We start from the raw sequence: 27,881 nt of genomic DNA on the forward strand, positions 1-27,881 counted from the left end.
TAAAATAAAATAAATTTAAATTAAATATTTATTTTCCAAGAGGGGGACACGGTGGCTTAGTGGTTAGCACGTTCGCCTCACTCCTCCAGGGTTGGTGGTTCGATTCCCGCCTCCGCCTTGTGTGTGTGGAGTTTGCATGTTCTCCCCGTGCCTCGGGGGTTTCCTCCGGGTACTCCGGTTTCCTCCCCCGGTCCAAAGACATGCATGGTAGGTTGATTGGCATCTCTGGAAAATTGTCTGTAGTGTGTGATTGCGTGAGTGAATGAGAGTGTGTGTGTGTGTGCCCTGCGATGGGTTGGCACTCCGTCCAGGGTGTATCCTGCCTTGATGCCCGATGACGCCTGACATAGGCACAGGCTCCCCGTGACCCGAGAAGTTCGGATAAGCGGTAGAAAATGAATTTATGAATGAATGAATGAATTAATTTATTTTCCAAATCTACAGGGAGCCGCAGCAGACGGATGAAAGAGCCACTTGTGGCTCAGGAGCCGTGGGTTCCCGACCCCTGTCTTAACTGAATAAACAGAAGTTCGGAGTTTACAAGCAGGCCAATTAACATACTCTTAAATAACACATTTGACTCAAACACAACTAGAGGTTGAATGAAAAAATAAGTAAACATTTGTGTAGTTTATAGTTTAAACTTGGGCTTGAAAATGATCCAAACTTGATTATTATTAAGACGGAACGATCACTGATGCGACTTACCAGCAGGACGAGCTATGAGACTCTAATTATTTAGCTCCGCCCCACGATATCATGTGCACAACCACTAGTGACAACAGCCAGTGTGTGTGTGTGTGTGTATGAGAGCGGGACACCAGATGATAACTCCTGATTTTATTGTTACACATCATTTATTCAGAGATTCTGTAGATAACTGCTGCTGATATTTAGATCATTTCGGTGAATTGTTGCGATAAAAGTTCAGAAGCGAAAAACTTCAGCTTTAAAGTTTATTTTTGGATGTTAAATAACCGAATAAACACTCCATGAAAACTCTGCACTAAGACATCATGATATTAGCTATAAACAATCCTTCATTCTTAGTCATCGCACTAGATTACTGTACGTTACAACTTGATTTTAACCTTTTTTTTCTTTTCCTTTTATCCTGTCAAGAAACGAACTCCTGCCTTTTATCTTCCGAAGCCATCTCATCATCTTTCTTTCTCTCAAGTGCCTGATGACACTAGACCTGTTTTTCTTCATTCTGCATTTGGACTTTTATTTTAACGTGTTGTAAATGTGCTGTGAGCTATTAGGGATGGTCGGCTGTTACACATCATCTCACTGTTATTGTGTTTTTACAATAAAAGCTTATAAAAGCAGGTGGTTTTGTTTCTTTATTGTAATTATAAGAGTTTGTGATCACGTACAAAATAAACCCCTTGTGTGTTGCTAACTAGCTGCTAATATTAACCACGTTGTAACTTTTACCTCACTAGCTAGCTGTGTCTGATCTCTTGATCTAACACCGTTATCCTCTTAATAGGTAAAAAGTTCAAAAATTTTAATTCTTGATTAGTTTTCAAACACAACTAGAAAGTTTTGAACATTGTTACCTTTATTCTGGAACATGCTAATATGGCTAGATAGCTAGCAAGCCATATTGTGCTATTTTAGCAGATTTATAACAACATACACACAAAAAACCCTTCGTGTGAGGGATTATATCTAAATAATGATATAATGATCTGATTTAAAAGTCTTAATGAAAAAGTTTGCTAATTAGTTTAACATAAACCAATAGACAGTTTGAATTTGCTAGCAAGCATGCTAGCATGTTACACCTTTGTTTATTTATTTATTTATTTTACATATAATCATTAAAATACTTCAGAAATGTGATTATTTTTGGCATCATGGTGCAACATCTCATGCCTGGAGCCCAAACCCCAAAGAAATATTTAGAATAATCCACAAACCACACGTTCTTCATCTGATGATGATGAGAAGAAAAATTCTTTATTTTCAATCGCTTATGGCTTTTGAGCTTTTACATGTACAACCCACTTTCCCAAATTACAGACTGAAGGTAAATAAATGTCTCAGGTAAATGATTCAAACTGTGCTTAATATCTTTGTGATTAGCGTGGATGCTAGTCAGCGACAACCACAGCAATTTTACTTTAACTATCCAAACCTGCTTCATACCTTTTCATGAAATTGTCAAGGAAATAGAAGTCCTATGCCCTCGTTCTATATGATAGAGCTGACATTGTCCTGAGTGACCATGCTAACCAAGTTCAAATCAAATTATTTAAATTATTGATCATCATAAGGCAGGAAAGTATTATGATGGACACGTCTGTTACATAAATCCCAAACATTAGCTTTAGCTTTAGTCCACTTTACTGGTTCTGCTCAGGTTTGGACATGTCCTCTTCGAACACAGCGAGGGTTCTGCCACCCACTGGGTTGTAGACAATTGCATCCACTTCTCCTCCGCTGTTGGCAGATTTCTGGAAGTGGATCTCCAGCAAGTCTTGCAGGTTGTCCTTCTCCATCACATCAGGGATTCCTGTCAGCAGTACAGTCTTATGGCAGGTCGTGTTACACGTCTGAGGATGGAATTACAAGACAGGTGAGACTTTTCATTTTTTAAGGGGTTGGATTGGAGGTGAGGGGTGGGGGTAAAGGATGGAGGATGCTGGAGGTGAGGGTGGCTGATGCAGGCTTGGTGGGCATGGGGACAGCTGGTGGGTTCGTTTATTTGAGTATGGTTGATGGGGTCTGGTGGAGTTGAGGGTAGCTGATTGGGGGGTTGGTGGAGGTAAGGGTGTATGATGGGGGTTGGTGGAGGTAAGGGTGGCTGATTGGGTGGTTGGTGGAGGTAAGGGTGTATGATGGGGTTGGTGGAGGTAAGGGTGGCTGATTGGGTGGTTGGTGGAGGTAAAGGTGGCTGATTGGGTGGTTGGTGGAGGTAAAGGTGGCTGATTGGGTGGTTGGTGGAGGTAGGCGTGGCTGATTGGGTGGTTGGTGGAGGTAAGGGTGGCTGATTGCGGGTTTGGTGGAGGTAGGGGTGGCTGATTGGGTGGTTGGTGGAGGTAAGGGTGGCTGATTGCGGGTTTGGTGGAGGTAAGGGTGGCTGATTAGGTGGTTGGTGGAGGTAAAGGTGGCTGATTGGGTGGTTGGTGTAGGTAAAGGTGGCTGATTGCGGGTTTGGTAGAGGTAAGGGTTGGTGATGGGGGTTGGTGGAGTTAAGGGTTGGTGATGGGGGTTGGTGGGGGTAAGGGTTACAGTCAAGAGAGCAGGTATAAAGTTCCTCTCACCTTGAGAAGTGTGATCTCGCCGTTGAGGAAGGGTGTGACTTTCACCTTGTGTCTCTTCCCTTTGTCCAGCTCAATTTCATGCATCTGGTTATCTGTAAGACTCTTGGCAACTAGGAAAAGAGAGCGAGATTCTGTGTTTGGATATCCAAAGACGTCCACTCACCAAATCCCACCTTCATCTTAACATATTTTACATCAAAATTCCTAACAATCCCCCAAATCTATAGCAGGAGCCTTTATTTATCACCAGTGGAGATACGTCACCAGTATATATTTATAATAATATAATATACACACAAATGTTATACACACTGTTGCTGTCTATGAATTTGATGACCACGTTGCCAGAATCTTCCAGTATGTCGATTTCATCCACCTCGCCTCCTCTGTATCTCGACTTGGAGAAATGAATCTCCAGCTTGTCCAGGATGCGATCCATGTTCTCCTTCTTGGGCAAGTTGGAGATAAGGATGCGTTGAGGACAAACCTGAGTGTCCATCTAAAGAGAAAAGGGGGCAAGGACGATATGAAGAAAATCAGATTAACACAATCTGCAGCACTACCCTAAGTTTTCCTTCGGGTAAGACGTGCTTGGTGGTTTAAATCTTCATGCACTTGCTTCAAAATAACTCAACTCTTCTCACAACTTGAACCGTGTGCAGAACCGTCGGCTAATTTCACTTTCTGTTCACTGTCTGAAGCTTTCAGACATAAAAACCCTCTGATTAACACCGAACGATGCTTCTAGATTTCTTATCTTTTCCGAGCACAGTATCTGTTCGTTCTGATTGATGGGTTACGTCTTTAATGTTACAGCCGACAGTAAATCGGTATCGACGGTTCCTCACTGAAGATCTCTATGAAGATTAAAAGATGTCGGGTGAAACGCAGTAGATTTACGTTCCATAGCGACCTCACCATCACAGCTCAAGTGCAGAAGCAAAACAGCTGACACCAAATACACACACTTCCAATATACATCCATCAACCTGTTTACGTTACATCAACATGAAACGTTGTCTCATGTCACTGTGTACTGCAACAGCTATCTTCTTCTTCTTCTTCTTCTTCTTCTTTCGGCTTTTCCCTTCAGGGGTCTCCACAGCGAATCATCTCTCTCCACCTCTCCCTATCTTCTGCATGCTCAACACTTGCACCCACTAGCTTCATATCCTCATTAATTACATCCATATACCTCCTCTTTGGCCTTCCTCTTTGCCTCCAGCCTGGCAGCTCCATGTCCAACATTCTCCTACCAATAAACTCACTCTCCCTCCTCTGAACATGTCCAAACCATCTTAATCTGGCCTCCCTAACTTTGTCCTCCAAACGTCCAACATGACCTGTCCCTCTGATGTACTCATTCCTAAATGACAATAAAAGCTTCTTGACTTGACTCGACTCTTGACTTGAAAAGAAGGAAGCAACTAACTGGAACCAGAACATTAGAGTTTTTTAACTGAAACATTTCAGATCTTGTGAAGTACCTCAACACTGGCTGGGACCAGAAACTGCACCGGCTCGGCCCGCACAGTGATGCTACATTCCCCAAGATGCACCACGTGCTCCTTCAGAGCTAATATCTTCTCAGCAACTGAGGAGTAAAACACAGAAACGAAGAGACACAATTACACAATGTAGCAATCATAATCCAGTAACGTAAGTCAGAAATTCTTCACACCATCTTCCTCCTCGAAGGTGATAAATGCTGTGCCTCCTTCCATGGGATAGACGACATGAGGTTTCACATCAAAGCTCAGCGCATCAGCTTCTTGAGCCGTCTCGCCGTTAAACACAACCTTCTTCTCTGGCACTGCGGTGGACACCTAAAGAATGAAAGAGTGAATTCAGCTTAGTATCCTTCTTCTTCTTTCAGGTCTACAAAATGTACAATTAAATCGTTATTATTTCTGAATATTTAGTGATAATCTTCCCAAACCTCAGTCTGCTGTTTCAAGCTCTGGTGGGTTTCGTGCATGGTCTGCAGCTCCTGCTGGATTTTCATAAACTCCATACTCAGTTTTTTCTCCTCCTTTTGTAGTTCTGACAGTCTTTCCTAGACAGAGAGGAATAGTTTGAAGGTATTATCAGTTCACCTTATTTCCTTCGTCCATAACGTACATCACCTTAATCTTGCTGCAAATTGTTCAAGTCTTTAATGTGAAATAACTTCATAACTTCTTTAGTCATATTTCTTGTAGATGAAATAGTTCTATGCCAATAAGTTGATTCCTGATTCCTGAAATGCATATCTACCATATTTATTGATGCTATTCTGATTTATAAATCTATGAATCAATTAAATGAATCAAAAATCATGAGTTGATTCGCTTGAACAGGTCAGAGATGAGACAAACAACTGAATCACAAAAGTGAATCATGATACATAAAAGTATTATTTTTTTGTGTGGTCAGTGTTTACACTGTGAAGGTTTTTTCTCACCTCCTCTTTCTTCAGTGCCTTGGTCTGGCTCATATTCTCATCCTCCAGACGCCTTTTCGTAATATCGACTCGTTGTCGGAACTCCTGAGTAAACTTTATGTTACTGTTTTTGGCTTCATGTAAAAACTTGCAGTCTTTCACCAGGTCATCGTGGACTTCCTGTGGACATTTAAACACACGTTCAAGTGAGCTTGTTTTTAAGGCGATTGGGATTATGGTGAAGTCACAGATGCTTTCTGACTGAACTGCACCTTCAGTTTCTCGATGTCTTTCTGAATGGATTTAAGGGTGAATGATGGATCATCTTCAGAGACCAGAGAGAAATCCTGAAATGACATTTTCATCATGAGCCTACTTACTGATTACTGATATGACCCAGGGTTTAAAAACAAGAAGAAGAAGAAGAAGAAGAAGAAGAAGAAGAGGTTCTCCATGATCTTTGATTGCTTACCTCCTCTGAAGACATCCTGAACAAGCGAGTCTGCGGAAAGACAACAGGCGTCCAGCTACCAAATATATTTGTGTGTATCTGCAAATGAATAAATCGCAGCAGGTTGGTATATTTCCATTCTAAGCCTGCAGTGTATAATGAACATAAACCTTTATAACTCTTCACTTGAAATGTGCTCAGTGAAAATTCAATGCAATTAGATATTTTATTTCTGTGCTTTTTTAAAAATAAAAACGAATTAAGTTTTTTATATTTCTATTTCATTTCCTTAGCTTTTAAAATGACATAAAACATGACAAAAAATCATTAGCATATATTAGTATATTATATTACACTAGTATATTATATTAGTATATTATATAGTATATATACACCATATATTAGTATATTATATTAGTATATTATATAGTATATATATATACACACCATATATTAGTATATTATATTAGTATATTATATTATATTAGTATATTACATTATATTATATTAGCATATTATATAGTATATACATACACCATATATTAGTATATTATATTAGTATATTATATAGATTAGACTTAAAGCTCATGCCAGTGTTGTAAACAGGAAATGTTCAGGTGTTGGCTTTGTGTTGTACATAATGAAAACTTAACACACTTTATTTACAATATTAACGCAATTAAAAGAATTAAAAAGTTAAGAATTTCCCTTAAAACCTAAAAGTTTTTTTTTTAACATTCACTTTTACATTTGACACTTTTTCACTTTACTGAGTCATAATATCAGCTCATTATTTACAGTGTTAATATCTTAATAAGTTCTATGACATCATTATATTCTCTTATATAAAGTAAATGGGTGAGTAAATGTATAATATAATATAATAAAATCTAAACCAGAAGCAGAAATAATAAACACGGTACCTTTGTGTTCTGCTGTGTTTCACTTTCCTTTCCCAGGTCCCAGGGGCGGTTCTTTTGGCTGTGACGCACTTTATTATTTATTACATTATTTATTATTTATTAAATAATTATTCTACTCAAAGTCACAAAATGTTTAATCTTTTATTGAAAGTATTAAACCGAATATTTTAACTTTTAAGTTTTTTAAATTTATTCTAGTCGCGCACGAGCTCAGGCCACTGACCAATCACAGCGTGGTTTAATACAATCACGGAAGTAACATGAACAGCTGAGTATGTTTACTGCTTAGCCGCAATATATTTAAAAGAAATGCTTCATTTACTGGTTTTTAAGACTTAAAATCATAATACATTATTTCTATACCCTGAACTATCCCTGTCTGGACAATAAGAAACGATTTGTTTGCATTTATTTGATTGGTACATACAAAGCAGGTCCCATAAACATGTTGTACCGAAGTCAGGTTTAATTACAAAACAACTTTAAACTGCATTTAGTCTCAATCCACTTTGTATCGAAATCATACATCATATTTTATGTTGTCATATTTAGAGACATCACTTTAAAGTTTCAGTAGAATTTTAAATTATGAATGTGAAGCATTAAATGAACAGTTTGTTAGTTTTAGAGACAGAGAGAGAGAAGGAGAGAGAGACACAGAGAGAGAGACAGAGAGAGAGAAGGAAGGAAAGACAGACAGAGAGAGGGACAAAGAGAGAGAGAGAGACACAGAAAGAGAGAAGAGGGAAGGAAAGACAGACAGACAGAGAGAAGGAGAGAGACAGACAGAGAGAGACAGAGAATGAAGGAAAGACAGACAGAGAGAGGGACAAAGAGAGAGAGAGAGACACAGAAAGAGAGAAGAGGGAAGGAAAGACAGACAGACAGAGAGAGAAGGAGAGAGACAGACAGACAGAGAGAGACAGAGAATGAAGGAAAGACAGACAGAGAGAGAGAGGGAGAGAGACAGAAAGAGAGAGAGAATGAAGGAAAGACAGACAGAGAGAGGGACACACAGAGAAAGAGAGAGAGAGTGAGAGAGAGAATGAAGGAAAGACAGACAGGGAGAGAGAGAGTGACAGACAGAGAGAGACAGACAGAGAGAGAGAGAAGGAGAGACAGAGAGAGAGAGAGAGAATGAAGGAAAGACAGACAGACAAAGAGAGAGAGAGAAGGAGAGAGACAGACAGACAGAGAGAGAGACACACACAGAGAGACAGAATGAAGGAAAGACAGACAGAGAGAGAGAGAGAGAGAGAGAGAGAGAGAGAGAGAGAGAGAGAGAGAATGAAGGAAAGACAGACAGAGAGAGGGACACACAGAGAAAGAGAGAGAGAGAGTGAGAGAGAGAGAATGAAGGAAAGACAGACAGAGAGAGAGAGAGAAGGAGAGAGAGAGAGAGAGAGAGAGAGAGAGAGAATGAAGGAAAGACAGACAGACAAAGAGAGAGAGAGAGAGAGAGAGAAGGAGAGAGAGAGACAGACGGAAAGAGAGAGAGAGTGACAGACAGACAGAGAGAGAAGGAGAGAGAGAGTCCATATGTACATAATGTCCATAAGTGTTTTAGGGGAAGCTGCTAGTTTGTGTTTGTGGGTAATAAAAATAAAAGCGAGCTGAATAACAGAAAGAAGTTTAAAATCCGACGGAAATATTTTAAAAATGACGTTGGTTAAAGTTTGTTATAATCGAACTCGTGATGATAAATTAATCTGATAAATATTAACACATTTGGCTTTGGGGAGGAAGAGGGGTGTGTGTGTGTGTGTGTTAATGTCAATGTCAATGGGCGGAGTTAATGTCAACGGGCGGAGTTAATGTCAGTGGGCGGGGTTTATAGAGAAAATGAAATAAACCAGTTTATTAGTTTCAGTAGGGAGTGTGGTGTAGTGCAGGTGAGTAGTGTTTACTGTTTATGTCTCTCTCTTTGTCTGTCTCACACACACACACACACACACACACACACACACACACACACACACACACGTGTTTATCTACCTTTGTTTTCTTTAATCAGCTTCATGTTTAATTGAATCCAGAAGCGGTGTTAAAAAGCAGCAGCAGCACCGCGTCATCAGTTACTAACCAGACTGAGCTTTTACTCTCACACTGATGCAGCTTCACATCTCACGCACAGCTTTAACGTTCACTTCGTTAACATCACGTGACCCTTTTAATTATACAGAACATGATGATAAATAATCTACTGATGTAGAAATATGTCACAGAACAGACAAAGAGCTATTTTATATACTTATATTAACCTGAAGTGAAATCTGCAGTGAATGAATCCTGTTGTGAATCATAACTTCTTTTAGATAAGTTCATTTTTATTCTATATATTAGCAGATATTTCTTTTTATTTTTGCATGATGCTTAAACCACCTTATGCACTGATCTGGGTGTGAATGACATTTTTATTGAAAAATCACATTAGTAATCGCATTAATGTGTTTATTACGTAATATAAGGCGAGTGACGCGTCTGTGTATTTTATTTCTGTAGAAACATTAATTAAAAAAATATATATTACAGTTTGACTTCAGGTTTGTTTTTCCCTTAATAAATAAATGTACTCACTTGATATTGTACTAAACACTATACAGAAGTGCAGGATTAGTGTTCGTTCAGCTACAAGAGCATCAGTGAGATCAGACTCTGATGTTCAGGATGTTGAGGAGACTCCAGTTCCAGTTCATCCCAAAGGTGTTCAGTGGTGTTGAGTCAGAGTCAGGGCTCAGTGCAGGACACTCGACTTCTTCACTCCAACCTTCACCTCCATCCACACTGTGGAGATCTTCATGGAGCTCGGGGGCTTTGTGCACAGGCACATTGTCGTTGTTATGCTGAAGCAGTGTTTTAGTTCTAGTGAAGGGAAAATATAAACAACTGTGAAAAATGCTTCAGACTTTCTGGTCAGTTTAAACGGTGCACATACTTTTCTCCATAATATATGATGTTGTAATGTAAGATTTTGTAAACGCATGATATGGTGTTGTAATCGATTGGTCATGAGTTTCATAACTCTTTCATAACTTTCATAACTGCCTGATGATTCGTAATGTCTTAAAAGATTTAATGAAACTCGTTCTCAGTCTGGACGCAAGCTGATATTTTCACTCCATTAATAGTTTCCATCTATCAGGTTTTATATCCTGGTCATTTAGCTCACTGGGAGTTAAAGTTAAAGTAAATGCTGCTCTGATGTGTTTGTAGCAATGTTCATAGTGGAAATTTCACTCTTTGATACAGGACACGATCGTATCCAGCACAGGGAAGTCATAAAGGAATAAAACATTCAGAGTCTAGCTTTTGTTTTTTTCTCTTTTTATACCACAGAAGCTTCCTAAGCTTCCATTTAATGAAAAACAATACAGTTCATGTTTTTAGCTTTGGCCTCTGTTTTTTTTCTTTCATCAAAAATTACACACTATTTTTATTCATTTTTAATGTGGAGCTTCTGAAGTACCTGCAAATGATCACATATATTCTAACCTAGGATTTGACTGACAGCTGTTTTAAGATTAAAAAATCAGTAATAATCTTTGATCAATAATAATCCCAAAATAAAAAGCTCAGTGGTGTGAGATTCTTGTGAATGTGTAATTAGATACAGGTTGGAATAAAAATGTAGAAAAAAAAAAAAAAAAATCATGTTCCTTCTTTACGGCTTGGATGGAGGTCATTATGTTGATTTAGTTTGTCTTCTCTTACAGCCGAGAATCGGGAGCTTGTGGACGAGACGGTGATGTTCGATCGGGTAAAAAACTCTCCAGGTTCGAACATAACCCATAGGAGGGTAAGCAGAATCGCTGTGTGTGTGTGTGTGTGTGTGTGTGTGTGTGTGTGTGTGTGTGTGTGTGTGTGTGTGTGTGTGTGTGTGTGTGTGTGCGTGCGCGCGCGTGTGTGTGTGTGTCTGTGTCTATGTCTGTGTGTGTGTGTCTGTGTCTGTGTCTATGTCTGTGTGTGTGTGTGTCTGTGTGTGTGTCTGTGTCTATGTCTGTGTGTGTGTGTGTGTGTGATAGCTGTTTTAAAACATTACCAGAACTTGTCTGTTCTTATACTAATCATGTTATTTTTATTCTCTACTTCTTCTTTCTAATTAACAGCTTTTTAACCTTTTAGCAATTTGCTCCTTTCTGCTGTAAAGCGACCTCGTGTAGACGAAAGGCACCATGTAAAATAATCTATTATTATTATTCATTTATTTATATTTTTTAATCACCTGCTCACTACTTAGTGAGAAATTACACAAGTACAGTACATGCTCATTATAAATGCTATTGCTGTTCTTGCCACACTGAAACGCTGATAAAGATGGGAATTTCCGTTATTTCCCACGCAGAAAAAATGTCCTGATTAGAAAGAATAACACTTTTAAACCCGGCTGAATGTAGGTGAAGTGAAATCACAATGGGGAAGTTTCAAAATTGGGTTGTGTGTGTGTGTATGAGGTCTCATGACTACATTATAAAAAGTAAGAGGAAGTGATTCTGTGGTATGAATGTTTTTTTCGGTGTGTTTTCTGTTAAACAGGGTTCTCCGGTTCCTAATAAGTATAACACGATAGATAAATAAAGAGCAGGTTGATTAACATGGGAGCATGTGGGAGCAGGTCTCCTGCAGTTCTCCTGCAGCGTTCATGCTACAGAGTGGCTCTTGTCATTTTGTCCACTCCCAGAGGCTTTTAACAAACTTCCTCATTATAAACAGAAGAGAATCCTGTAAATGGGGAAGCTGCTGTCACTTTCAACTCTCCCAGTGTCAGGAATTCACTTCCTGTTAAACTTTACTCAGCCACAACACACACAATTAAAACAGCTTAAAACCTGGATCTGTTTTTTCACTTATTTATTCTCACCCATATCTTAGTATTATATTGTTTTCATTTTTATTTTATTTTTATTTTCATCTTAATCTTACAACTTTTTATTTCTTTATTTTTAATCAATGAAATCTTTTGTTCCTTTTGTTTCTTTGTTTGTTTCTTTCTTTCTTATACTATAATCTAAACTAATATCTCAGTTATTTAAAACATCTGTCATTTTATTTTATTTTTTTTAGTTTTAGAGAGGACTAATTGCTCTTTCCTTTCCTGGTCTGTGCAGATGTTAAGGCTGACAGCTGGTGTGCTCTTGTTGAGCCTGGTGTCTGGTTTGAAGTGTCCTGATCAGCAGCGCTGTGGGGACCAGCAGACGTGTTGCCAGATTCCTTCTGGAGAATTCAACTGCTGTCCGTTCCATCAGGTGAGCAGAAGAGTCAGTCTGGGACTTCAGCAGACACAAAGGCCACACCTCCTTCATCATGACTCACAAACACAAAGGCCACACCTCCTTCATCATGACTCACAAACACAAAGGCCACACCTCCTTCATCATGACTCAGACACAAAGGCCACACCTCCTTCATCATGACTCATACACAAAGGCCACACCTCCTTCATCATGACTCATACACAAAGGCCACACCTCCGTCATCATGACTCATACACAAAGGCCACACCTCCTTCATCATGACTCACAAACTCAAAGGCTACACCTCCTTCATTATGACTCACAAACACAAAGGCCACACCTCCTTCATCATTACTTACAAACACAAAGGCCACACCTTCTTCATCATGACTCATACACAAAGGCCACACCTCCTTCATCACAACTCTCAGACACAAAGGCCACACCTCCTTCATCATGACTCAGACACAAAGGCCACACCTCCTTCATCATGACTCAGACACAAAGGCCACACCTCCTTCATCATGACTCATACACAAAGGCCACACCTCCTTCATCATGACTCAGACACAAAGGCCACACCTCCTTCATCATGACTCATAAACAACGGCCACACCTCCTTCATCATGACTCATACACAAAGGCCACACCTCCTTCATCATGACTCATACACAAAGACACAAATGATAGTGTACTGTATGTGATTGCTTTTGTATATGATTGTTTACACTGTGTTTATGTGTGATTGTGTCTGTATATGACTGTGTGTATATATGTGATCGTGTGTAAATTATTGTGTGTATGTGATTGTGTGTTTATTTGATTGTTTGCAGGGCGAGTGCTGTGAGGACCACTTACACTGCTGCCCCGAAGGCATGTTGTGTGAGGTTAAAGAATCCAGGTGCACAAACGCTACACACTCGCTTCCATGGGCCGAGAGATTTCCTTCCGAAGACACTGACCTCCACAATGTGAGAAATTTTCCAATTCATACTTTGTCGGTTCATTAGTTCTAAATCTTAGTTTACGTTATAGTCATGTGAGTAGTCACATCAAAAAATGGAGTGTTAGTGATAGACATGATGTTTCTTTGCAGGTGGCGCGTTGGTCAGTTTCTGATGTTCCCTGTGACGACACCAAGGCTTGTCCTGATGGAAACACATGCTGTAAGACAGAACAGGGAGGATGGGCCTGCTGCCCTCTGCCTCAGGTACAATCCCTTTTAGTAGAAAACAACATATATACATATTATACCCATGGACTGAACTGAGAGTAGGTTAAAAACAATAAAGACGAATCTGTTGACTTTAGGTTTGGTCAGATGAACGTGGGCTTCAAATTATGTGTAAATAACGAATAGTGGGGTCAATACAAATAGTGACGACGTGAGTGTGAAGTTTACATTCATGTTGATTCTTCGCAGGCGGTGTGTTGTGAGGACTTTATCCACTGCTGTCCTCATGATACAAAATGTAACGTCGCTGCTGGGTCATGTGACAACTCGTCAATTTCTGTGCCCTGGCTGAAGAAGGAGCCGAGTAAACCAATCGGTGGACAGAAAGTTCCAGAAGACAAGAGTACATCAGTTTCTGATGTTCCCTGTGATGACACCAAGGCTTGTCCTGATGGAAACACATGCTGTAAGACAGAACAGGGAGGATGGGCCTGCTGCCCTCTGCCTCAGGTACAATCCCTTTTAGTAGATTATATCTTAAAACTATTCTAGATGTAGTCACATTGACATTACATTAAGTCATTTATCACTTATAGCTCATTTAAAATTCATGTTACATTGTTGTGTTTTCGCAGGCGGTGTGTTGTGAGGACTTTATCCACTGCTGTCCTCATGATACAAAGTGTAACGTCGCTGCTGGGTCATGTGACAACTCGTCAATTTCTGTGCCCTGGCTGAAGAAGGAGCCGAGTAAACCAATCGGTGGACAGAAGGTTCCAGAAGACAAGAGTACATCAGTTTCTGATGTTCCCTGTGATGACACCAAGGCTTGTCCTGATGGAAACACATGCTGTAAGACAGAACAGGGAGGATGGGCCTGCTGCCCTCTGCCTCAGGTACAATCCCTTTTAGTAGATTATATCTTAAAACTATTCTAGATGTAGTCACATTGACATTACATTAAGTCATTTATCACTTATAGCTCATTTAAAATTCATGTTACATTGTTGTGTTTTCGTAGGCGGTGTGTTGTGAGGACTTTATCCACTGCTGTCCTCATGATACAAAGTGTAACGTCGCTGCTGGGTCATGTGACAACTCGTCAATTTCTGTGCCCTGGCTGAAGAAGGAGCCGAGTAAACCAATCGGTGGACAGAAGGTTCCAGAAGACAAGAGTACATCAGTTTATAATGTTCCCTGTGACGACACCGTGACTTGTCCTGATGGAAACACATGCTGTAAGACAGAACAGGGAGGATGGGCCTGCTGCCCTCTGCCTCAGGTACAATCCTTTTAGTAGAAAACAACATGCTTATAACCATGGTCTGAATTGGGAGTAGGTTTAAATACAATATAAGATAAATATAATCTGTTGACTTTAGGTTTGGTCAGATGAACATGGACTGATTTTCTAGATATTACAATGTATATAGTAAAGCAGTTATTATGAAGCAGACTTTTGAGAATTTCTAAATAGCAAGCAATAGACAGATATGATGATATTTGCCAAGATATCCCAGATAATAGTAGATAAGATAAGACAAGGCCAGACAAGAGAAGATAATATAAGCTAAGAAAATGCAAGATAAAGTGAGATCTGACATGACAAGATAATACAAGGCAATCACAGGCAAAACAAGATAAGACAAGATAATGCAGGATGGGTTCTGAAAAGACAAGATAGTATAAGACAAGATAATGCAGGGTGAGTTCTGACAAGACAGGATAATGCATGGCCAGACAAGACCAGATCAAATAAGACAAGATAATGCCAGAAAAGACAAGATAAGACAAGACAATGCAGGATTGGTTCTGACAAGACAGGATATTAGACAAGATAATATTAGACAAGATAATGTAAGACAATGCCAGAAAAGACAAGATAAGACAAGACAATGCAGGATGGGTTCTGACAAGACAGGATATTAGACAAGATAATATTAGACAAGATAATGTAAGACAATGCCAGAAAAGACAAGATAAGACAAGACAATGCAGGATGGGTTCTGACAAGACAGGATATTAGACAAGATAATATTAGACAAGATAATGTAAGACAATGCCAGACAAGATAATGCATGGCCATACAAGTTCAGATCATGTAAGACAAGATAATGTAAGATAAGACAAGGCCAGACAAGACAAGATCATATCTTACAAGTAAGATACGTAGGTGTAAGATGAGTAAGGTATGATAAGAAAGGGCCAGATGAAATAATACAGGATAGAAGCACACAAAATCAAATAAGATCTTACAACATGAGATTAATTAAGACAACAAAATACAAGACAAAATAAGGTAAGTTAAGATAAAAAAAATGTAAGATAATGACAGACAAGATGTTAGAATATGATTTATAATGAGTACAAGACAAGATGTTTAACGTAAAAGGTAACACAAGTTAATAAAAGGCAAGATAAGACAAGATAACATGGGAAAGGATCATACAAGGTAAGATAAGATAACACAAGCTAAGAAAAAATAAGATCAGAAAAGAAAATACAAAATGAAGGATACTGAACTGAATGGTTTAAAATGATGTGTAAATAACGAATAGCGGGGTCAATACAAATCATGACAATGTGAGTGTGAAGTTTACATTCATGTTGATTCTTTGCAGGCGGTGTGTTGTGAGGACTTTATCCACTGCTGTCCTCATGATACAAAGTGTAATGTCGCTGCTGATACATGTGACAACTCGTCAATTTCTGTGCCCTGGCTGAAGAAGGAGCCGAGTAAACCAATCGGTGGACAGAAAGTTCCAAACACCAAGGATACGTCAGTTTCTGATGTTCCCTGTGACGACACCGTGACTTGTCCTGATGGAAACACATGCTGTAAGACAGAACAGGGAGGATGGGGCTGCTGCCCTCTGCCTCAGGTACAATCCCTTTTAGTAGAAAACAACATTCTTATAACCATGGACTGAATTGGGAGTAGGTTTAAATACAATATAAGATAAATATAATCTGTTGACTTTAGGTTTGGTCAGATGAACATGGACTGATTTTCTAGACATTACAATGTATATAGTAAAGCAGTTATTATGAAGTGCACTTTTGAGAAGGTCTATATAGCAAGCAATAGACAGATTTGAAGATATTTGCCAATATATCCCAGATAATAGAAGATAAGATAAGACAAGGCGAGACAATTGAAGATAATATAAGCTAAGAAAATTCAAGATAAAGTGAGCTCTGATATGACAAGATAATACAAGGCAATCACAGGCAAAACAAGATAAGACAAGATAGTTTAAGACAAGAAAATGCAAGACAATGCCAGACAAGATAAGACAAGATAATGCAGGGTGAGTTCTGACAAGACAAGATAATGCATGGCCAGACAAGACAAGATCGAATAAGACAAGATAATGCAAGACAATGCCAGAATAGACAAGATAAGGCAAGACAATGCAGGATGGGTTCTGACAAGACAAGATATTAGACAAGATAATACACAAGATAATGCAAGACAATGCCAGACAAGATAATGCACGGCCAGACAAGACAAGGTCATATAAGACAAGATAATGCAAGACAATGCCAGGCAAGACAAAATAAGACAACATAATGAAGGATGGGTTCTGACAGACAAGATAATATAAAGCAAGATAATGCAAGACATTGCCAGACAAGATAAGACAAGATAATGCAGGGTGAGTTCTGACAAGACAAGATAATGCATGGGCAGACAAGACAAGATCAAATAAGACAAGATAATGCAAGACAATGCCAGAAAAGACAAGGTAAGACAAGATAATGCAGGATGGGTTCTGACAAGACAGGATATAAGACAAGATAATATTAGACAAGATAATGCAAGACAATGCCAGACAAGATAAGACAAGATAATGCAGGGTGAGTTCTGACAAGACAAGATAATGCATGGCCATACAAGTTCAGATCATGTAAGACAAGATAATGCAAGATAAGACAAGGCCAGACATGACAAGATCATATAACACAAGTAAGATACGTAGGTGTAAGATGAGTAAGGTATGATAAGAAAGGGCCAGATGAAATAATACAGGATAGAAGAACACAAAATAAAATAAGATCTTACAACATGAGATTAATTAAGACAACAAAATACAAGACAAAATAAGTAAGGTAAGATAACAAAATGTAAGATAATTACAGACAAGATGTTAGAATATGGTTTATAATGAGTACAAGACAATAAAAGTAATGCAAAGTTAATACAAGATAATATGAGCCAAGGTAAGACAAGATAACATGGTGAAAGGATCATACAAGGCAAGATGAAATAAAAGAAGGCAAGAAAAAACAAGATCAGAAAAGAAAATACAAAACAAAGGATATTGAACTGAATGGTTTAAAATGATGTGTAAATAACGAATAGCGGGGTCAATACAAATCGTGACGATGTGAGTGTGAAGTTTACATTCATGTTGATTCTTTGCAGGCGGTGTGTTGTGAGGACTTTATCCACTGCTGTCCTCATGATACAAAGTGTAATGTCGCTGCTGGGTCATGTGACAACTCGTCAATTTCTGTGCCCTGGCTGAAGAAGGAGCCGAGTAAACCAATCGGTGGACAGAAGGTTCCAGAAGACAAGAGTACATCAGTTTATAATGTTCCCTGTGACGACACCGTGGCTTGTCCTGATGGAAACACATGCTGTAAGACAGAACAGGGAGGATGGGCCTGCTGCCCTCTGCCTCAGGTACAATCCCTTTTAGTAGAAAACATGCATATAACCATGGTCTGAATTGGGAGTAGGTTTAAATACAATATAAGATGAATCTGTTGACTTTAGGTTTGGTCAGATGAACATGGCCTGATTTTCTAGACATTACAATGTATATAGTAAAGCAGTTATTATGAAGTACACTTTTGAGAAGGTCTAAATAGCAAGCAATAGACAGATATGATGATATTTGGCAAGATATCCCAGATAATAGTAGATAAGATAAGACAAGGCCAGACAATAGAAGATAATATAAGCTAAGAAAATGCAAGATAAAGTGAGACCTGACATGACAAGATAATACAAGGCAATCACAGGCAAAACAAGATAAGATAATGCAGGATGGGTTCTGACAAGACAAGATATCAGACAAGATAATGTAAGGCAATGCCAGACAAGATAATGCATGACCAGACAAGTTCAGATCATATAAGACAAAATAAGTAAGTTAAGATAACAAAATGTAAGATAATGACAGACAAGATGTTAGAATATGGTTTATAATGAGTACAAGACAAGATGTTTAACGCAAAAGGTAACACAAGTTAATAAAAGGCAAGATAAGACAAGATAACATGGGAAAGGATCATACAAGGTAAGATAAGATAACACAAGGCAAGACAAAATAAGATCAGAAAAGAAAATATGAGACAAAGGATACTGAACTGAATGGTTTCAAATGATGTGTAAATAACGAATAGCGGGGTCAATACAAATCATGACAATGTGAGTGTGAAGTTTACATTCATGTTGATTCTTTGCAGGCGGTGTGTTGTGAGGACTTTATCCACTGCTGTCCTCATGATACAAAGTGTAACGACGCTGCTGATACATGTGACAACTCGTCAATTTCTGTGCCCTGGCTGAAGAAGGAGCCGAGTAAACCAATCGGTGGACAGAAAGTTCCAAACACCAAGGATACGTCAGTTTCTGATGTTCCCTGTGACGACACCGTGACTTGTCCTGATGGAAACACATGCTGTAAGACAGAACAGGGAGGATGGGGCTGCTGCCCTCTGCCTCAGGTACAATCCCTTTTAGTAGAAAACAACATGCTTATAACCATGGACTGAATTGGGAGTAGGTTTAAATACAATATAAGATAAATATAATCTGTTGACTTTAGGTTTGGTCAGATGAACATGGACTGATTTTCTAGACATTACAATGTATATAGTAAAGCAGTTATTATGAAGTGCACTTTTGAGAAGGTCTAAATAGCAAGCAATAGACAGATTTGAAGATATTTGCCAATATATCCCAGATAATAGAAGATAAGACAAGGCGAGACAATTGAAGATAATATAAGCTAAGAAAATTCAAGATAAAGTGAGCTCTGATATGACAAGATAATACAAGGCAATCACAGGCAAAACAAGATAAGACAAGATAGTTTAAGACAAGAAAATGCAAGACAATGCCAGACAAGATAAGACAAGATAATGCAGGGTGAGTTCTGACAAGACAAGATAATGCATGGCCAGACAAGACAAGATCGAATAAGACAAGATAATGCAAGACAATGCCAGAATAGACAAGATAAGGCAAGACAATGCAGGATGGGTTCTAACAAGACAGGATATTAGGCAAGATAATACACAAGATAATGCAAGACAATGCCAGACAAGATAATGCACGGCCAGACAAGACAAGATCATATAAGACAAGATAATGCAAGACAATGCCAGGCAAGACAAAATAAGACAACATAATGAAGGATGGGTTCTGACAAGACAAGATAATATAAAGCAAGATAATGCAAGACATTGCCAGACAAGATAAGACAAGATAATGCAGGGTGAGTTCTGACAAGACAAGATAATGCATGGGCAGACAAGACAAGATCAAATAAGACAAGATAATGCAAGACAATGCCAGAAAAGACAAGGTAAGACTATATGGTCATACCATATGTTAGAATATGGTTTATAATGAGTACAAGACAATAAAAGTAATGCAAAGTTAATACAAGATAATATGAGCCAAGGTAAGACAAGATAACATGGTGAAAAGATCATACAAGGTAAGATGAAATAAAACAAGGCAAGAAAAAATAAGATCAGAAAAGAAAATACAAAACAAAGGATACTGAACTGAATGGTGTGTAAATGATGTGTGAATAGTGGGGTCAATACAAATCGTGACGATGTGAGTGTGAAGTTTACATTCATGTTGATTCTTCGCAGGCGGTGTGTTGTGAGGACTTTATCCACTGCTGTCCTCATGATACAAAGTGTAATGTCGCTGCTGGGTCATGTGACAACTCGTCAATTTCTGTGCCCTGGATGGAGAAGGAGCCGAGTAAACCAATCGGTGGACAGAAGGTTACAGAAGACAAGAGTACATCAGTTTATAATGTTCCCTGTGATGATACTGCGGTTTGTCTTGATGGAAGCACATGCTGTAAGACAGAACAGGGAGGATGGGCCTGCTGCCCTCTGCCTCAGGTACAATCGCTTTTAGTAGAAAACAACATGAATATAACCATGGCCTGAATTGAGAGTTTTAAATACAAAACCACATGGATGAGTGTGGAAGCAAGGACAGCAGAGGGAGCACATGAGATACCACAAGACAGGTCAAGATAGTTGCAAAAATAGGTAGATATGATGATATCTGACAAGCTAAGATATGTATGGAAACAGAAGAGAGAAAAAAGAAATAAATATATAATAATAAGGAGAAGAAAAAATAAGGATAAAAATAAATAAATGAATACGATGATTATGAGGAAGAAACCTTGAGAGGAACCAGGCTCAGAAGTGAACTTCATCCTCATTTGGTTGACACTCTACAGTAAATAGTGTAAATGTAAATAATGTCCTTTCTACAACAGTTTATAATAGTGCAGCCGAGAGCTCCTGAGGAACTAATGGGTCATCATAAACTCTGAGTTCAGCACAGACCTGATTGCTGATAAACACCAGAACATACAGCTGACTGACACAACATTGGTTCAAAAGAAGGCATGACAGTCTCCGGGTGGCTTCATACACAACAATCCCATGAGACACCTGCTGACCATGTAGATCAATCCCTGGCAAGGTGACCACCGGGAGATGAGACTCCAACCAGGGGTAGAACTTCAGAATTGACAAAGTACTGTAGCTCCATAAGAAGAGATGATCAGGCTAGGAACTCAGAACACTGGGAGCTCGGGAGTGACGTATATAGCTCGACAGAGAGAGAGAGATAGATAGAGAGATAGATAGAGAGAGAGAGAGAGAGAGAGAGAGAGAGAGAGAGAGAAGAAAATTGTTAGGCATGATTGTAATCAGGTGATGGACAATGTACATTATGTGCAACGTGCAGACATGGACTCTGGCAAGCTATGACAGCATAATTACAAGGGTAGATCCAGAAGGTGACACAGACATGAGGGCTTCCTGGGATGTAAAGCGTCCCACCACTCAACAGTCTGCAAACCTGAGCGACTTGCGAGGGTGGTAAGCCGACAGCATCCAGACATCCCAGTTCACCAAACAGTCTATGCTCATAAACCCTCCAGATCTGCTCCTTTACCTAAGAAAAGCTTTTCATAAAAAGCTAGACTAAACAAATGTGTTTTTAGCCTGGACTTAAACACTGAGACAGTGTCTCAGTCCTGGTCACTAATTGGAAGTCTGTTCAATAACTGTGGGGCTCTGTAAGAAAAAGCTCTGCCCCCTGCTGGAGACTTTTGTACTTGAGGTACACTCAAATAGCCTGCGCCTTCTGATCGAAGTAGGCATGACGGATCATAAAAAAACCAAAAGATCACTCGGGTACAATAAAAAGGACAAGACAAAATAATACAGTATAAGTTGGTCAAGGTCATATAAGATATGACAACATTGAATAAAACAAGACAGGAAAATGCAAGATGAAATGAGGTAAGAAAAATAACATAAAAATGTAAGCTATCAATGGACAAGATGAGATAATAAGACAGAATAGAAGATAAGATAGGACAAGTCAAGATAAGACAAGGTAGAAAATAAGAAAATAAGATAATACATGAAAAGATATGGCTAGATGATATAAGAAATAAATACAAGCCACATTAAGATAAGACGATAAAAGATAACAAAGGAAAGGACACTAAAACTAAATGAACAGTGGTGCACGATCAACTTGCATGAGTTGTGTTGCGATTTTAACAATAGACTTTGTCACAGTGTGAATGAAGACCATGTGAAGTTTATATGAATGTTGACTCTTTGCAGGCGGTTTGTTGTGAGGACTTTATCCACTGCTGTCCTCATAATACGAAGTGTAACCTCGCCATTCGGTCATGTGACAGCTCGTCAGGCTCAGTGCCCTGGCTAAAGAAGAAGCCAAGCCGACCAATCGGTGGACAGAAGGTTCCAAACACCAAGGATACATCAGTTTCTGATATTCCCTGTGATGACACTGTGACTTGTCCTGATGAAAACACATGCTGTAAGACAGAACAGGGAGGATGGGGCTGCTGTCCTATGCCTCAGGTACAATGCTGTTCCAGTAGATTATATCTTAAAACTATTCTAGATGTTGTCACGTTGACATTGCCATTAAAGGTGGGGTCTCTGTTGTTTGAGAAATGCTTCAGAAAACTGAGTCAGGCCGGCAAACAAAACAAAAACAAAACAAACGTGTAGCCAATGAGCAGAAAGGGGCGTGTCTTGTCTATGTGGGTGGAGAGAGTGTTCAGTGCGCATGTGTGACATTAGCAGAAAGCGGTTTTAACACTGACATGGAGGATAAAAACAAAGAAAGAAAGTGAAGAAAGATTTACGATAAGGTAAGAAGTAGGACGTGTTAATATAGGATCAGCTTTCCAGCGCTGGAGAGAACTGAAGGAGCAGGAAGTTGGTCACATATTCACAGATTGGAGTTTCCTGAGTCAATAACTCCTGAGCTAAACGCTGTTACTACACAAATAACACCTCTTTTCTATCGTAGTAATGTAGAGACGCAGCTACAACCGTGTTTTGTGTAGTAACAGTGTTTAGCTCAGGAGTTATTGACTCGGGAAACTCCAATCTGTGAATATGTGACCAACTTTACTTAAGACGCCGAGGCGCTTTTTTCCTTCTCGATAGGTGAGTAACGTTGGTTTTGCTTTGTTACACAGAACTAATATATGTCTTTGTCCTTTACATGATTATGCTTGTGTGTCATTTTTGCTTGTTTGTTTATCTGCAATCGTATTGTTCTTCCCTTCCCTGGGTACGTATGTATGTGTGGGCGGAGCTATCAATAAAGGGGTGTGACCCATTTGGGTTAGGGGCGTGTTTGTTTTGGTCATTTCAAATATCAACATTGGCTTTCAAACAACGGAGACTGCACCTTTAAGTCATTTATCACCGATAGCTCATTTAAAATTCATGTTACATTGTTGTGTTTTCACAGGCGGTGTGTTGTGAGGACTTTATGCACTGCTGTCCTCATGGTACAAAGTGTAACCTTCCAGCTCAGAAATGTGACAACTCATCAGGCTCTGTGCCCTGGCTGGAGAAGGAGCCGAGAAGACCAACCGGCGATCAGAAGGTTCCAGAAACCGAGGGTTTGTCATGTAGCACTAACTATCCAACAGTATTATCACAATTCTCTGTAATACCATTAATAACGAGTCATATATTCTGAAAAAATGAACTCCTTTAAATACATTATACAACATATAGACACTTTAAGATGGGGCTGGAGACGTTTTCTGTATCGTTTTGGTCTTTCACATGCATGAAAGTCTCAACAATGCCGCTGTGGTCAAGCATCAAGACAGTACAACTAGCCATACTGTCAATCACAATCCTGAACATTTGTGATCTTATGTTTACAGAACAGAGCGAACAGATATGTATGTAATGTGTGTCACACTGCACTGTGTCTCGCAGAAACACATTTGCTCATCACTGACCTGGTCTTGGGCTTTTTTTGGACTTGAAAATGGTGATCTTGTCTAGAGTTTGACTAGAATTTTGATCTTGAATAGATCTTGACATAAAGGACAGTCTCTGTAGAATGTTCCGCTTTGACACCAGAAGTCAGAAGCCAGCGCTTTGAGTAGTGAAGAGAAGCTGTTGTGCAACTTACATGAATCATGTACAGAAGCTTCCAGGTTTTAATTGTAGAAGGCGGTTTTAGCGGAAATCTTGTCTGAGGAGAATTTGGACACGCACACAAGATCAAGAAGTGATTTCTTTCACTTCCTCTCAGCTTATATTAGTTCTCTCTCATTGTTGTACTTTTGACACCCGAGGAGCAGGATAACAAGTCTTCCTGGGTTGTAGACAGAGGGCAGAGAGGAGAGGAATGTGTCTGTGGCTGAGTCCAAGGGTACAGTATGGAGGAAAAGGAGTCGGGGTCATAAAGGGATGAATTAGTGCAGGAACCTACAGACAGTTTAGAGAGAAATACCGTAAGTTGGAAATGTGATGAAATAAAATCACTAAGGTCTGTCAGAGGGGTGAGAGACGGATGATCTCATATTCTTTTGTTGTGTGTGACGACCCATTAGGATCAGTGCCCTGGCTGAAGAAGAAGCCAAGCCGGCCAACTGCAAGCACAGCTCGAAATACATCGGTAAACGTAAGCTATCAATCAAACCATCATCCACCTGTTTAAAAAATTCATGAACATATTCTGGTTTACTTTGGGGGCACGGTGGCTTAGTGGTTAGCACGTTCGCCTCACACCTCCAGGGTTGGGGGTTCGATTCCCACCTCCTCCTTGTGTGTGTGGAGTTTGCATGTTCTCCCCGTGCCTCGGGGGTTTCCTCCGGGTACTCCGGTTTCCTCCCCCGGTCCAAAGACATGCATGGTAGGTTGATTGGCATCTCTGGAAAATTGTCCGTAGTGTGTGATTGCGTGAGTGAATGAGAGTGTGTGTGTGTGTGCCCTGCGATGGGTTGGCACTCCGTCCAGGGTGTATCCTGCCTTGATGCCCGATGACGCCTGAGATAGGCACAGGCTCCCCGTGACCCAAGGTAGTTCGGATAAGCGGTAGAAGATGAATAAATGAATAAATGAATGAATGAATGAATGAATATTCTTGTTTACTTTGAATTGATCAAATTCAAAATCTGTTCCAAAAAGTTCAAATCAGTATGTTGTATAAGAAATAAATACATTTGAGGAAAATTTCTTTAAAACATATTTTCAACCATATTTTTTAACAACGCTTTTGCATTATATTTTCTGTAAAGGAAGTGAAGTGCGACCCTCACATGTCCTGTCCTCCACACACCACCTGCTGTTTTATGAAGATGAGCAAGAAATGGGGCTGCTGTCCTCTGGACCAGGTGAATATAAGCTGTATAACATTCTAACATGTCAGAGAAATCTGTGATGCAGAACATATTAAAATAAAATAAAAACCATCCAGAGATCACCTGTGAAGTCGGCTGCAGTGTGTGTAAGCGCAGGTAATGTATTTTGTAACAGGTGACAAAGTCAAACCCAGATCCTCAAAATGAGCAAAAGAGGAACAAGGAAAGTGACGTATAAAAATAAACAAACTGAATAACTAAGGAACTAATCATCAGGAGTCAGGTATATAAAACCAGGCAGTGGTGGTGGCTGATGGGAAACGGAGACCAAGCCGGGTACATTGTGGGGTTGGAGCATGAACCCAGCTGATGAGACAACAATGAGTGACGTGACATACGGCTAAGTACCGTGACCCATACTCAGAATTCGTTCTCTGCATTTAACACATCCAAAATGCACACACACACACCGTGAACACACACCAGGAGCAGTGGGCAGCCATTTATGCTGCGGCGCCAGGGGAGCAGTTGGGTGGGTTCGGTGCCTTGCTCAAGGGCACCTCAGTCGTGGTATTGCCGGCCCAAGACTCGAACCTACAACCTTAGGGTTAGGAGTCAAACTCTCTAACCATTAGGCCACGACTTCCCACAATGTACTTAGAAGGAAGCGATTAAATAAATGGTGGAGACTTAAAATGGAAATCGCTTACTATGTCGTCTTTAAGGATTTAGTGAATATCACATGAACCAAAGAATAAACCAAAGTGTATATTAATTTTTGTAATTATTTCATAATCGATGGCACGGACAGTTTTCTCTATAGCGGGCTTGTGGTCTGTTTTCATCGCAGGCTACATGTTGTGCGGACGGAGAGAACTGCTGTCCGAAAGGTTACACCTGCCGTGACCAGTGGTGTGAGAAAAGCTCCGGGACAAAGTACGACTTTGTGCCGTTATCGTCTCCGATCCAAAATGACATTGACTGTGGAGGAGGATTCAGCTGCAAGGACACAGAAACCTGCTGCAGGATCTCAGAGACTTCCTGGGGCTGTTGTCCATTCGCAAAGGTATCATGAAGAGAACTGCGGATTTTTATCACATTTCTTGTTTTTATTCAGAAACATTAAATAGGGTTCTTTTGATACCGTGCACTGGTACAGAAATTTAATTGTAATAGAAATCATATTAGCCGTTAAGAGTCAGAAGCCACGCCTCTTTTTGCAGAACTGACACATAGCCCAGGTCTCCTTTAAGTGTGATGACTCACAAGTTAAGCCTTTAGTACAAGCCACACCTCCTTCACCAGGATTTCGGAGGCCACGCCTCTTAACTCATTTCACAAACTTCTTTTTTTTTTTCTTTTCTCTCCTTCTTTTCTTTTCCTTCCCTCCCTCCCACCCTTTCTTCCTTCCATCCACTGTTTTGAAGCTTATTTTTGTCTAATTAATATTGTGTGTGTGTGTGTGTGTGTGTGTGTGTGCGCGCAGGCTGTGTGTTGTAGTGACATGCAGCGTTGCTGTCCCACTGGATTCACCTGCGATGAGTCCGGCTCCTGCTCCCAAGCGAAGGGCTTCGACTGGAAGATGTTCTTCTCCAAGAAGAAACGAGCTCGCACTCTATAAAAACAAAGAGAGCTCATTCTACTGAGCAACGTCACACTCCGAACCTGAATAAAGTTCACACGTGTCACACTAATCAGGTTTTATACATTTTGGTGTTAATTAATAATTGATTATAACTGCACTAATTAATTCAGTCTCCAAACCATAGCTGAAGCAATGTCCTTGAAATGCGTGTGGTCTATTTGGTGTTCATCTCAGCCATCAAAGACAAATGTAGTAGATGTTTATTAGCATCTACGACACGCTACGTCACTGCACTGAGGTAAAATCAATGACGGAACAGCGTTGTTTAGAAATCACTTTTCCGTGTTATGAGGGATTTACATTTGTCTTTTTTTTTGCCTAAGGTTATAATGTGATAACTGATCCTCATAGAAATGAAATTCACCCTCAGTAACAAACTACTTCTGTGATTCTTTTATTTTAAGAGCTGTCTTTCTTCATTCTTTCACCATCTACTATTTCTTTTCAGAGATATTACAATACAGAGTTTGATCATAAAAATGGTCTCTGTTGATTTTGTTCTTTTTTTAGATGGTGTGATCTGTGATATTGAATAATAGTGATTACACAGATGGATTTGATGCTCATGAATTTAAGTTCACGTAAATGACGTCAGCGCTAAGTGACTGTAGCCACCTCGTGTCTCACAAGGCCGCCTTTCCACGTCGACCTTTTGTGCATGGAGAATTTTTCATTCGTTCATTTTCTACCGCTTATCCGAACTACCTCGGGTCACGGGGAGCCTGTGCCTATCTCAGGCATCATCGGGCATCAAAGCAGGATACACCCTGGACGGAGTGCCAACCCACAACCTGCACACACACACACACACACTCTCA

The 27,881-nt window shown here is 39.7% G+C and overlaps 2 protein-coding genes across 4 annotated transcripts; one reads left to right on the forward strand and one right to left on the reverse strand.

Moving 5' to 3' along the window:
* Positions 1–1,934: 1,934 nt before the first annotated feature.
* Positions 1,935–9,664, reverse strand: ifi35 (interferon-induced protein 35). Its single transcript, XM_060891888.1, has 11 exons — positions 9,649–9,664; positions 7,072–7,139; positions 6,170–6,247; positions 5,970–6,044; positions 5,719–5,877; positions 5,215–5,331; positions 4,957–5,101; positions 4,763–4,869; positions 3,588–3,774; positions 3,276–3,385; positions 1,935–2,564 (listed from the first exon to the last, which is right to left on the reverse strand). Coding segments are annotated over exons 1-11 (1,257 nt in total). The 5' UTR covers positions 9,650–9,664; the 3' UTR covers positions 1,935–2,354.
* On the forward strand, positions 8,910–27,543 carry grna (granulin a). Of its 3 annotated transcripts, none has more exons than XM_060891863.1 (18): positions 8,911–8,963; positions 10,785–10,867; positions 12,177–12,314; positions 13,136–13,273; positions 13,399–13,512; positions 13,726–13,986; positions 14,112–14,372; positions 14,498–14,758; positions 16,098–16,358; positions 17,906–18,166; positions 18,955–19,215; positions 20,377–20,637; positions 22,396–22,656; positions 23,564–23,717; positions 24,669–24,739; positions 25,356–25,451; positions 26,269–26,484; positions 26,905–27,543. In XM_060891863.1, exons 2-18 carry the CDS (start codon positions 10,817–10,819, stop codon positions 27,037–27,039), a joined length of 3,201 nt encoding a protein of 1,066 aa, XP_060747846.1. In that variant the 5' UTR covers positions 8,911–8,963; positions 10,785–10,816; the 3' UTR covers positions 27,040–27,543. The 3 variants fall into 3 exon arrangements, with proteins under 3 accessions (XP_060747848.1, XP_060747846.1, XP_060747847.1); XM_060891864.1 differs by having other exon boundaries at positions 24,669–24,733; XM_060891865.1 differs by lacking the exon at positions 22,396–22,656 and having other exon boundaries at positions 8,910–8,963.
* The last annotated feature ends 338 nt before the right edge of the window (positions 27,544–27,881 follow it).

This window comes from Tachysurus vachellii, chromosome 18 (genome assembly GCF_030014155.1).
Source record: "Tachysurus vachellii isolate PV-2020 chromosome 18, HZAU_Pvac_v1, whole genome shotgun sequence".
NCBI lineage: Eukaryota > Metazoa > Chordata > Actinopteri > Siluriformes > Bagridae > Tachysurus > Tachysurus vachellii.